General features: G+C 36.3%; 1 protein-coding gene across 6 annotated transcripts in view; it reads left to right on the top strand.

Moving 5' to 3' along the window:
• The window catches only part of STXBP5 (syntaxin binding protein 5), a 180,589-nt gene that overhangs the window by 112,602 nt on the left and 55,691 nt on the right, over nucleotides 1-12,296 (top strand). For all 6 annotated transcript variants that reach the window (XM_058666735.1, XM_058666644.1, XM_058666704.1 and 3 more), the window contains exons 10-17: nucleotides 1,761-1,915; nucleotides 3,642-3,714; nucleotides 6,901-7,048; nucleotides 7,255-7,322; nucleotides 7,574-7,614; nucleotides 8,349-8,569; nucleotides 9,059-9,237; nucleotides 11,727-11,852. In XM_058666735.1, the coding sequence (XP_058522718.1) occupies nucleotides 1,761-1,915; nucleotides 3,642-3,714; nucleotides 6,901-7,048; nucleotides 7,255-7,322; nucleotides 7,574-7,614; nucleotides 8,349-8,569; nucleotides 9,059-9,237; nucleotides 11,727-11,852 (1,011 nt within the window). The remainder of the gene's footprint in view (nucleotides 1-1,760; nucleotides 1,916-3,641; nucleotides 3,715-6,900; nucleotides 7,049-7,254; nucleotides 7,323-7,573; nucleotides 7,615-8,348; nucleotides 8,570-9,058; nucleotides 9,238-11,726; nucleotides 11,853-12,296) is intronic.

The following is a 12,296-nucleotide window of genomic DNA, read 5'->3' as shown; positions in this document are numbered from 1 at the left end:
TTAGTGACACTTGTTTATTATTGTTCCTGTTTTCTTTTCCACTCATGAAAGAAATTTTTCACAGTAGGTGATGATGATTTAATGATACTGACAAATAATAGTAATTAACTATTACAAAGGGTGTGCTGCACGCAAGGAAATGCACAATTTAAAAAAGCATGTGACATTTGCACCTTATTAACTCTATCTCCTAATACAAATATGGAAACCAGAAACAGCAACTTGTAGAAGATTCCATAGAGCATAGTGACTGAGCCGTGAATCAGAGGCGCATGATTTAGCTTCAAAACTAAGACTTTTAGCCACTACCTACTACTTACATGCTGCTTGTAGCAGATGGGAAGACTTAACATGGAGGTGAAGGGGGTAAACTTCATGAACAGTGAGTGAGGAAGGAGATTGTTTTAGTGGCTTTGGGGTAAGCTTTAAACACTCTGGATATGATGGTGACTTGGCTCCAGCAGCTGTCCCACTCAGGACTGATTGAACTGCTCTAACTGGCTGGGTGGGTATCCTCGGCTTCCCTCACAAGTCCATATGTGTATGTCCTGGAGCTTGGTGCTTGGTTCAAGTGGATAGCTCTCTGCAGGGAAGAGAAATCATTCTGTAGCCAGAGTTAGACAAGTATCTGCGCTCCCCTGCTGGAAACTCCAATCTCTGGAAGCTGATTTGTAGGAGAATGTAGAGTAGGGAAGTTTTCAAAACTCTGAGCACGTCCAAATGAAACACCGCATGTAGCAACAGCAAAAATGTAAGGCAACATTTTTAAAAATTTTGTTTACTTTATGATACTGTTCCATAGGTTCCAGGACTCCCTGTCCCCTTCCAAATCCCCTCCGCCAACTTGATTCCTCTGTATTGTTACAAAAACAGCCATAAGTCCATCATTCTGCTATTTAAGTGTATGCTTTCATTATAGCTATAGAAAATGGCAGAAAGTCCAGCATCCTACAGTCAAGATAAATTTAACAGTTTTGTTGAGAGTCCATCTTTGATTTGGAAGTAGGGATACATACTGCATTAAATCATAACAGACTGGAAATCAGACACAGAAATTTAATCTGTATAATATATCCCATAGAATTTCGTTTCTATCCAGTGGAAAGGAAATCGGAGATAAAGAAAATGTATTTAGAGATTTTGAAAAACCATTTAGATTCAATGACAGAAAGGGAAGAATTTAGATTAACAGAGTTGTAGGGGTATTTTGCAATGACAAGATAGCGGCATACAGATTTGTGTAAAGGAGGTGTGGTTTGAAAATGTGTCTCCCAGCGACGCAAAGGAGGAGTAAGGCTTACAGGAAATGAGTGACTCTTCACAGTTCTCACAAAGGGTAATTTGTAGCTGAAATAATTTTTGATGAATCTATGAGTTATGAATTCATTGCATACAATTGATATTTCAAGGTGTTAAGATTCTCTTTGGGAACTTTTATAAAACTGGAAATAAAAGTAAAAGCAATATATTCAAGAGACTTATCAGTAGAAACCCAGAGAGAATTTTATGACACTTTTATATAGTGTTTCAATGAAAACCATTTAGAGACCAAGAAAATTAAATGTGATTGCTGTTCATTTTTATTGTAGGCTAATTTTAGGAATTCACCTGGGTCTTACCTAATCCAATTAAAATCCTACATGTGACTGTTCAAGTAAATGACTTACGGAATTTAAGATGGTTGTTGCATTAATTGAAATAGAATACAAAAAATATCCTGATATGCTAATTGTAATCCTAACTATGTCTTTTCTTTCCAGGGAGCCTTTCATTATTTTATCAGGAGGTTTGTCATATGATACTGTGGGAAGAAGACCTTGCTTAACAGTGATGCATGGGAAAAGCACTGCTGTGCTAGAAATGGACTATTCGATCGTTGATTTTCTAACACTGTGTGAAACGCCGTACCCAAATGGTAAGCTTTTCATCTTGAAAGCTAATTTTATGGCGATACTTTATATTCCAAGCAGAGACACGTTTGTATTTTTCTTCTGCAATCATGCTAATTGTCCCGGGATGGAGATATTCTTTTATAGTCTCTCAAATTTTATTTCAGAAGTTGAGTTTGCTATTTTGAAGAACAAAGACTACACATATCAAGAAACACTGTAGACACTGTAAAATGCTAATGTACTTGGATTTTCCAGAGAATAAGAACAAAAAGGAGAGACACACATATTAGAAAAGACAAATGTTTGATTGATTGATTTTAAAGAGTTGATAGTTGTGGGGCTTGACAAGTGTGCAATCTGTGGAGCTGACCAGGCGCACCATCTAGAAACAGACAGTTGATGTTGCAGTATAGAATCTAAAGTGAGACTGGACCCGCAGGGTTTCTACCTTGCAGGGTTTTTTTTAAAGATTTATTTATTTTTTATTACAAAGTCAGATATGCAGACAGGAGGAGAGACAGAGAGGAAGATCTTCCATTCGATGATTCACTCCCCAAGTGAGCCGCAATGGCCGGTGCTGCCAATCCGAAGCCAGGAACCAGGAACTTCTTCCAGGTGCAGGGTGCAGGGTCCCAAAGCTTTGGGCCATCCTCGACTGCTTTCCCAGGCCACAAGCAGGGAGCTGGATGGAAAGTGGAGCTGCTGGGATTAGAACCGGCGTCCATATGGGATCCCGGGGCGCATTCAAGGCGAGGACTTTAGGCCCTAGGCCATGGCGCTGGGCCCTACCTTGCAGTTTTGAAGCATAATATTGCTTCTTTTTCGGAAAAGCTAAGTCTTCATGACCTGCAACAGATAAGAGAAGGTGCATCCATTCAGATAGTAATCCATTCTACTCAAAGTCTGCTAATTTGAATGCTAATCAGATTGCTAAAATATCCTCAAGGCAACATCTGCACAGGTGTTTGACCAGATGGTTAGGGTTAGAATAGACAGGTTGACACAGAAGATTAACCATCACAACCAAATAATTCAAGAGAAATTTAAATCTACATATTTTTTAACTTCATTTCTAGTTCATTCAGGTAAAAAGACAGACTTTTTTTCTGTTGTTACCAGTCATTTTTAAAGCATCCCAGAAAGATAAATATTATTTTAGACCTATATTATTTTTTCTGTGAGATGAAGTAATGGTTATTGTTATGGAAGCTCAGGTTTTCTTTTAAACATTTTCTTTGTTTGAAAGAGTGACAGAGAGAGAGCTCTTCCATCTGCTGATTTGTTCCCCAAATGGCCTCAACAGCTAGGTTGAACCAGGCAGAAGCCAGGCTGCACGAATTGCAGTCTGGTCTTCAACATGGGTGACAGGGATCCCAGTTCTTGGAAATTCTGCTGCCTTCCCAGGTATATGAGCAGGAAGCTGGATCAGAACTGGAACAACCAGAATTAGAACCAGCTCTCTGGTAATGGGATACCACCTTCCTCTATGGCAGCTTAACCCACTGTGCCACAATGCTGGTCCCTAAATATTCAGATTAAATTTTGGTTTGTTATCCATGTCCAGCCTTGGAATTTGCAATACTATACAAGTTACTGTGAGCTTCTTGTGCTTGTTCCTCATCTTTATAAAAGTCTAAAAATTTCAAATGAGTTATTAGATTTATCTTATCTAAAACTGACTACCCTTATTTGTTTTCCTGTCCTCTTGCATATTGAAAACTTTGTTCATATATTGTTCTCCTATTCCAGATTTTCAGGAACCATATGCGGTGGTTGTTCTTTTAGAAAAGGATTTAGTACTAATAGACCTTGCACAAAATGGGTAAGAAATGAAATTTGGTAAGTCATTCTGTCGGTATGCCGTATTCTGTATCTCCTTGGCCTCCTTCGAGCTCCAGTCCATGTGCCAAGGACCTGCCAGATTTCTCTGTTGTTTTGCATTTTTGTAGAATTCTTATCTGTAATAAAAATGCATTGGATTTCTGAAATTTAATGATTTAATTTGGTACTTGGGTACTTTGGGACCATGCCAAAGCAGCACACTCCAAATTAGCCCCATCATAAGTTACCACCAAGTTCTCTTTGTCTGTTTCATTCACTCTTTGTTGCAGTGTGTTGTACATGCCAGCATCAGATTAACTTTACATGTAATGCCAATCTTGTTTCCCTAACAGTTATTATTATTTAGTAACACCTTCTGAGCCTACTGCTTTGAAAAGAAAGAATTCAGTAGAAATGGTTACAAGCTGGATCCCTCATTGCCTCTACAGATGGCATATTCTGAGACAACTGTATAGTTCATTGAATACACGGCATGGTTTCGTGTCTAATATAATCCCCAGCAGCCAAAACACTCTGTTGTTTCACTGCATCAAAACCCCTTAACCTTTTCAAGTCAGTCTTTTTTTCAGACTTTTCCTGTTCTCTTCACCAGGAAGATCCTATCTGATATGTGCATCCTCACCATTAATTTTATGTTATTTGCTGTGTTCCTCTGAAAACTTTTTACAATATTTTTCTTGTTATGCTTCTATCCATTTTTAATGATAAGATTTTTACTTGTAAGTTCTTTGACTAGAAGCACATTGTTATTTATTCATATCTCCTGAGAAGTAGTCATTAAGCGTACTTCAGTTTACACATTCGGTATTTTAGTTTCTCGGTTGCAGGTGGGTTTTGTTTTCCAGAGGATATTAGACAGTGTCTATAGACACTTTTACTGGGGTAGAGGTTGTTATCGGCATCTACTCTGATGGTCAAAATAGTCAGGGGTCAAACAGCTAGCTGCAAAACACTCACAGTGCAGAGGATAGCCCTGCACTGGTGCAGGTGTGAACAGTGTTGCAGTCAGAAAACTGTACTAAGTGAACAGGATTATGTGCTTGGTTTTTAGGCAGCCTTAAATTTACTTCAACTTAGTATCTGCTCCCTACGACAATCCGGTGTTTTCAAATAATTGAGACTTTTCACATGTAATATGTACTGAGATCTTGAAGTCAAGGGAGTACTATGCTAATAACTTGTGGCTAGACATTTTACTTAGCAAAAGCATCCATTGCATGTATATAAAGCACAGCAGAATCACTGAGCTATGAAATTACAGTTGATTACTTTTGAGCTGTAAAGAAAAGAAAGACACTTTTGATCTGTTTGGGAAAGGATAGTGGTAGTTGGGCTCATTTTATAATCTAAAGGTACTTGAAATTTTCTAAGTTTGTTTTTTTAGTGTTTTTACAAATTAGTTTCCTTGTGTGTTCAGGGTTTTTTTTTAAATAATTTTTGTTGGAGGTTTTTATCTGTCTGTTTTTATCTATGTGTGTGTGTGTGTATATATATATCTATATATATATAGATATATATATACATTTATTGAAGATTTATTTATTTGAAAGACTATAATACAGCAAGGAAAAAAGATGCACAAAGAAAGATACTTCACCAGTGGTTCACCCCCTGACTGACCACAACAGCTACATATGGGCCAGCCCAAAGCCAGGAGCCAGGAGCTTTATCCAGGTATCCCACATGGGTGTCATGGGCCCAAGCACTTGGGACTTCTTCCACTACTTAATCAAAACGTTAATAGAAAGCTAGAGAGGATATGAAACAGCTTGGATCTAACCAATACCCATATGGCATGCTGGCATCGCAGGTTTTGGCTTAACATACGCCATCCCAATATTTTGTGTTTTTAAGCTACCTGCTGGTAGTCCAACTGTTTTTAAAAACTATATTACATTCGGGCCCAGTGTAGTAGCCTATGGCTGAAGTCCTCGCCTTGCATGCACTGGGATCCCCTATGGGCACCGGTTCATGTCTCGGCTACCCAACTTCCCATCCAGCTCCCTGCTTGTAACCTGGTAGGGCAGTCGAAGTCGGCCTAAAGCCTTGGTACCTTGCACCCACATGGGAGGCCTGGAAGAAGCTCCTGTGCCCTGACTTTGGATCAGCTCCACTCCTGTCTTTGTTCCCACTTGGAGAGTGAACCAGAGGATGGAAAATCTGTCTCTGTCTCTCCTTCTCTCTGTGAATTTGACTTCCCAATAAAAGTAAACAAGTCTGTTTTAAAAATCATCACATTCTAGGAGTATCGTTTGTGTTTTCATATAAGATTTTACTTGAATTTCATGATTTTTGAGAGAATTTGTCTTTTTCAGTAAAATAATTTCATATCTAGATGACATTTATGGTAGAATTTTATTTTAAATGATTACTAAAACAGGAAAATGTTCTTGACTGAACACTGGACCGGTGATAGAAAGTGTAGAGAATGTGTTGCTTCTGCTGTTACCAGGAGCTGCTGTTGAGAACCTTACTGCTTGTAGTGAACAATTTCTGCTGCTGCTCATTGCCAGGTAACATGTACTTGGCACCTTCACACTACAAGTGTTCTTCAATAAAATGCCTCTGTCAAAAGTTTGGTGAAAGACTTAAATAAGGCACACTTTACTATGCACATTTACTTTTGTGTGTGGCAAATGTTATATAATTGGAACTATTGCTTTTCCATTCATTCTTTTTTTTTTAAAGATTTATTTATTTTATTACAGTCAGATATACACAGAGGAGGAGAGACAGAGAGGAAGATCTTCCATCCGATGTTTCACTCCCCAAGTGAGCTGCAACGGGCCGATACGCGCCGATCTGAAGTCGGGAACCAGGAACCTCTTCCGGGTCTCCCACGCTGGTGCAGGGTCCCAAAGCTTTGGGCCGTCCTCGACGGCCTTCCCAGGCCACAAGCAGGGAGCTGGATGGGAAGTGGAACTGCCGGGATTAGAACCGGCGTCCATATGGGATCCCGGGGCGCGTTCTAGGCGAGGACTTTAGCCGCTAGGCCATCATGCCGGGCCTCATTCATTCTTTTAGTAGAGCATCTTAAAATGGACCGCCAATCTTCACAGTTTAACATAAAATCAGTTTAATAAAAACATATTTTTGAAAATTTTCCTTTTTTTGCTGATTATCGTTTATAATTCACTAAATTAATATTTCTCTCCTACTGTTAAAGCTATCCGATATTTGAAAACCCCTACCCTTTGAATATACATGAATCCCCGGTTACGTGTTGTGAATATTTTGCTGATTGTCCCGTGGACCTTATTCCTGCACTTTATTCTGTTGGAGCACGACAGAAGCGTCAAGGTTACAGCAAAAAGGTATTAAATATGAGTTTCAATAGTCAGTGTTACATTTTTTTGTACTTATCACCTTGGGATGCTTGATAACATTGATACTCAATAGAAAAATATTTTTAAAACTATTTTGGAAATAAAATGTTTAGTATTTTTATAAGTAATGTATTTGCATATGAAGACATTTGATATGCTTGCAAATTATTTTACATAGTAATTTTTTTTAATAGGAATGGCCCATCAATGGAGGTAATTGGGGCTTGGGTGCTCATAGTTACCCAGAAATAATTATTACAGGGTAAGTAACAGCTTTCACCAAGTAAATCAATAGTAGATAAATATGTTAATTAAGACTGCATGACTTTTAACTTACTGGCAACTTACATCCTTTATTTATTTTGTAATAAGATAGAAATAAGTTATTGTTAAGAACTTGTCAATTTATCCAGATTGTCACCTTTTGCCCTGTTTTTGTGACTATCTTTTAAGAGAAAAAAACCTGTAATTTTTTTCTTTTCATCACATTCTTAATTTGTTTGCTTTTTATAGACATGCTGATGGATCGGTTAAGTTCTGGGATGCTTCTGCAAGTAAGTGTTTTCAACATTCACACATTGTGTGACGCCACCATTGCCTTGGTAATCCTGTTTTAAAGTAGATATATAAAGAATATTTCAAAGTATTTTTTAAAGGCTATCAATTTTATAGGTATATGAGTTTAGGATTTTTAAAAGCAAAATATTTTTAAAGATAATAGTAAGTCAATAATTCTCAAGAAATATTCAAATGCTCTCTTTAAAAATTTTCCTTAAAATTTTCTCTCACAGAGAAATCAGAATTTTCATATCAAAAGTTTAGAATTATTTAATGTCTGTTTCACAAAAGTGTGTATTGTCTTTGAAATATGTCCGGCGGCTACACAGTAGCAAAAGGGACTGACATTAATGATTGAAACTTGGAAAAACTTAAATGGCAGGTAACCCAGGTCAAGTTATTCTATCATGTAGAAGTGTTTGATAATACTACTAACTTTTCTACAGAAAGTATATAAAAAGTCTTTTAAGAAAGCAAAATATTTTTTATAATATTTTCATTGTATATCATTTTTTGTTACTTTTTCAGGTTATCCAAATCTGTCCCTTTTTTAGTGCATACAGTGAATGCGATGAAAATGTTATCTAAATACAGATAAAACTATTACAATATAGAAAGACTGGATATATGGCTCAAAAATATAAGCTGTTTCTCTCTGTATTTATTAAACATTACCTTATGTGTGTTGTTTTTGTACTAACCTTTCAAACATACTATCTTTATTTTCTAGTAACTTTACAAGTATTATATAAGCTGAAGACATCTAAAGTATTTGAAAAGTCAAGAAATAAAGATGACAGGCCAAACACAGACATTGTAGATGAAGACCCATATGCCATTCAGATCATTTCCTGGTGTCCAGAAAGTAGAATGCTATGCATAGCTGGAGTTTCGGCTCATGTCATCATATATAGATTTAGCAAGCAGGAAGTGATTACAGAGGTCATTCCGGTAATAATCTCCTCATTATCTTCATTTTCAAATATCTGAGATTTATGAATTACTTGGACAACTGTTTGTAGTTTTGTATAGAACTTTTGAAAATCACAGTATTTACATCACCATCCTTATTTTCTTAAAAACAGCGTTTTTTTGCATATCTTTTCATTGACTAATAAATCCTTAGCTTTATTGTATGTTTCCTTTAAGAAAAGCTAATCAAGCTAATGCAAGTCTTCTTGATTTGATATTTATGAAGTATGTTGTTGCTAAACCCATGATGCGTCTGTGAATGTATCTTCTCCTACGTAAATATGCACAAACATTTTTTGAAAAGGTGAATCCAAAGCATTTTCTCTTCACTAAATCCTGCTTGTAGAAATTTTGATAAATTTTTGTCTATAGAATATTCTTTCCATTGAAATTTGTGTATGCTTGTCAGCTGTAATAAAATGAATGGTACTGAGCACCAGGAGGTAAGCTGGCCTTCTTTTACCACAGATGCTTGAAATCCGATTGTTGTATGAGATAAATGATGTGGACTCTCCTGAGGTTGAGCAGCCTCCTCCTTTGTCAACACCTGTGGGAAGTTCCAATTCTCAGCCCATTCCCCCTCAGTCTCATCCCTCTACCAGTAGCAGTTCATCTGATGGGCTTCGTGATAATGTACCTTGTTTAAAGTAAGTCATAAAAAATCACAGATTTGTATATCTTCAACTATAAACTACAAGTAAAGCTGCAGTAGCATTATCTTATGGTGAAATAAAGTAGCATAATTGATTTTTTCGTGCCATGAAGAGGAATATGTTGGCAGTCCATGATTTTTTCTTTTAAATACCAAGGTTTGATCTCAATAATAAAGTAACAATAGGGATTTTCTCTGTGTTTCAATCTTTCTGAATGTGTCAGTGTTTCTAATATACATTTATGTATAGATCAAATTTATGCTCAGACTTCTTTCCACTCTTAAATTCTGAATTTTTTTCAGTCTTTAGAGCTTTAGTCATTTCATAATCTTTTTTTTTTACTCTTCTCTCACAACAGAATATCTTTATTTTAGCCAATAGAATTCCAATTTTAAATACATATTTTATACGGGAATAATGGGATAAAATATGTATTTTTTCTATTGTTTGTATAATTGAGTGGTTAAATTTGTTAAGGATATGTATTATCTCTTAAAATAAAAATAAAGCAAAAAAAATAGAGAGTTTAAAAATATAGAAAAACTAGACTATGTAATTATGGTTAACAAAGTTCACTGAGAAGTCATTTGGGATAGTGAATCAAAAGTGCTTTTAGAAGAGATTAAAGAGATTCAGAGATGGCTGTGGGCGAAAGCCAGACAGTAGCGTGTTCCAATTATAGAAAATGGTTAAGTAAGAGAATGTATGTTGATTAAAACGAACCAAGTTTTGCATGGCTTTGTTTTTGATTGGTTAGAATCTTTCTTATTAATGGCTAGTTTATGAACTGTTGTGATGTCTTCTTTTTAAGCCTAAATGCACTCATCCCAAAGATGTATCATGATCATTCTGAAAGTGCAGGCTTTTGAAAGATGCGTTATGTGTTTATAAAATTCAAGATTGTGTATTCTAAGCAGGCAGTTCTCAGCCGGGGGTGACTTTGGCCTGTTTTGCTAGGGAATGCCATGTAATAGCTGAGATGTCTAGTTGCCACAGTGGGAGAAGGCGACGGTATTGATATTTAGCAGAGGGAATCCAGGGATTATGATAAACACCACACAGTGCACACACAAAGAACCACCTAGCTCCAAATGGCACTGATGTCAAAGCTTTCAAGTTTCACTCCCATGCTCTGCATTGTGCGCATAAGCACACAGAATTCTGTTTAGCTAATGTTCCATTACATGTTTGACTGTAATTAGGCTTTGAAACACAGAATAATACGTTGATTCCATTTTCTCAACTTTTTCAATACTACAATAATGTGTAAAGCATTCTTTGTTTTGATTTTGTTTTTCTAATATCTAAAATACAATTTGCCACCAGAAATTTGATGGTGTCTGAGTGCAAATTTAAGTCTTTTATCAATTTAGAGCCGATATTTGCATAAAGTGAAAGATGGGATTTTGTTCTTACTTCTGCAAGTTAATATCCAATTAACCCAATAGCATCTGTTGAAGAGACTGACCTTTATGATTTTCAGTTCTCTTGTCAAAGATTAGTTCACGTCCATTCGTGAATTCTGCTCAGAGATTTCTATTCTGTACCACTGATCTCTGTTTTTCTTCAATACCAGTCTGTTTTGATTACTGCTGCCCTATCGTTATGTCTTAAAATCTAGTATTGTGATTCCTCCACCTGTGTTTTTATCTTTCTACAGTACCTTTGGCTATCTCTTCTGTTTCCAGATAATTTTGCATTATCTTTTCCAGCTCTGAGAAGAATGTTACTGGGATCTAGATTGGGATTCCATTGAATCTGTGCATCACTTTCAGTAACATGGTCATTTTGTTGGTGTTGATTCTACTGATCCAGGAACATCTTACATTTCTCCATCTTTTAATGTCTTCTGTTCCTTTCTGTTATTGACTTTGTAACGTAAAATGCAGTATTTCTCCTGTTTTACAGTTTTAAAATTCAAATAGTCTTCTCATTTCTTGATCAGTTCTAAGTTTTTACAAGTTGGAGACATTTTTAATGAGGCTTTAGGTGCTTTTTTAAATTGCTTAATCATGTCTAAAATAAGACTTCTCTGAATTGGTCACTTATATCTTCAATGTGCCAATATAGCCATTTCTTAAATTATACCTGGAATTTTAAGTATGTTTCTAACTTGCATAATTTTCTAACTTGATTTTTTTTTCTTGTTGATTCCTGGGCTACTCCTTCTCATGGTTCTCTGTCCGTTCTTCTATTCCTACTCCCACTTCTTTCGCTCTCACCTTCACGTCTAGAATTCTCTCCCGTTGTGAGAACTTATACATCATTTCTTGGTTTTTTTTTTGTTAACTAGATATAAATTTTTCTCTTGAACTAGATAAATAATTTTAGAGAATAAGATTCTTACTTTTACCATTACAATTTCTAGCATTTTAGTAGAGCTTCATATATCATGTTATTTTTCTTACTGTATAATTATGTATGTGTACTAATAAGATACTTAAAATTGAATTAAATGGTTATACTTTTCTTTTTAATTTCAGAGTTAAAAACTCACCACTGAAGCAGTCTCCAGGTTACCAGATGGAGCTGGTTATTCAGTTGGTGTGGGTGGGTGGAGAACCACCACAACAAATAACCAGCTTGGCAGTCAATTCTTCCTATGGACTGTAAGTATAAGTCAGCTTATTGTGAGTTTCTTCTTAATATCCCAGAAATCATTTTATTTTTAAAAATACAGAAGAATGAGTTTTGCAAGAACTTCCATTTCAGGCCAGTTTTAATGTTTGCTTGGAATATAATTTTATCTTGAATAATTTACTCCTTTGGGTAAACTGCTTCCTGATATAAAGTGACTATCACAAGGATGAATGAATTAATTGAGAAAAAGGGTCCTTTTGTTTCTTACTTTTTTGAAAGAGAGAATGATGTTTTTTTCCCCTCCTGGTTCACTCCCCAACTGCTTGTAGCAGCTTGGACTGGGCAGGGCAGAGCAAAGTGCTCAGAGCTGGAAAACAGGAGGTCAGACAGGAGCTCAACTACTTGAGCATCACCTGCTGCCTTCCAGAGTGTGCCCTAGCAGAAGGCTCAGCGAAGAGCCAAGTGGGTCCTGT

The sequence above is a fragment of the Ochotona princeps genome, chromosome 1 (assembly GCF_030435755.1).
Source record: "Ochotona princeps isolate mOchPri1 chromosome 1, mOchPri1.hap1, whole genome shotgun sequence".
Taxonomy (NCBI): Eukaryota; Metazoa; Chordata; class Mammalia; order Lagomorpha; family Ochotonidae; genus Ochotona; species Ochotona princeps.
The sequence above is the reverse complement of the archived record's forward strand: the minus strand, read 5'-3'. Positions and strand labels throughout refer to the sequence as shown.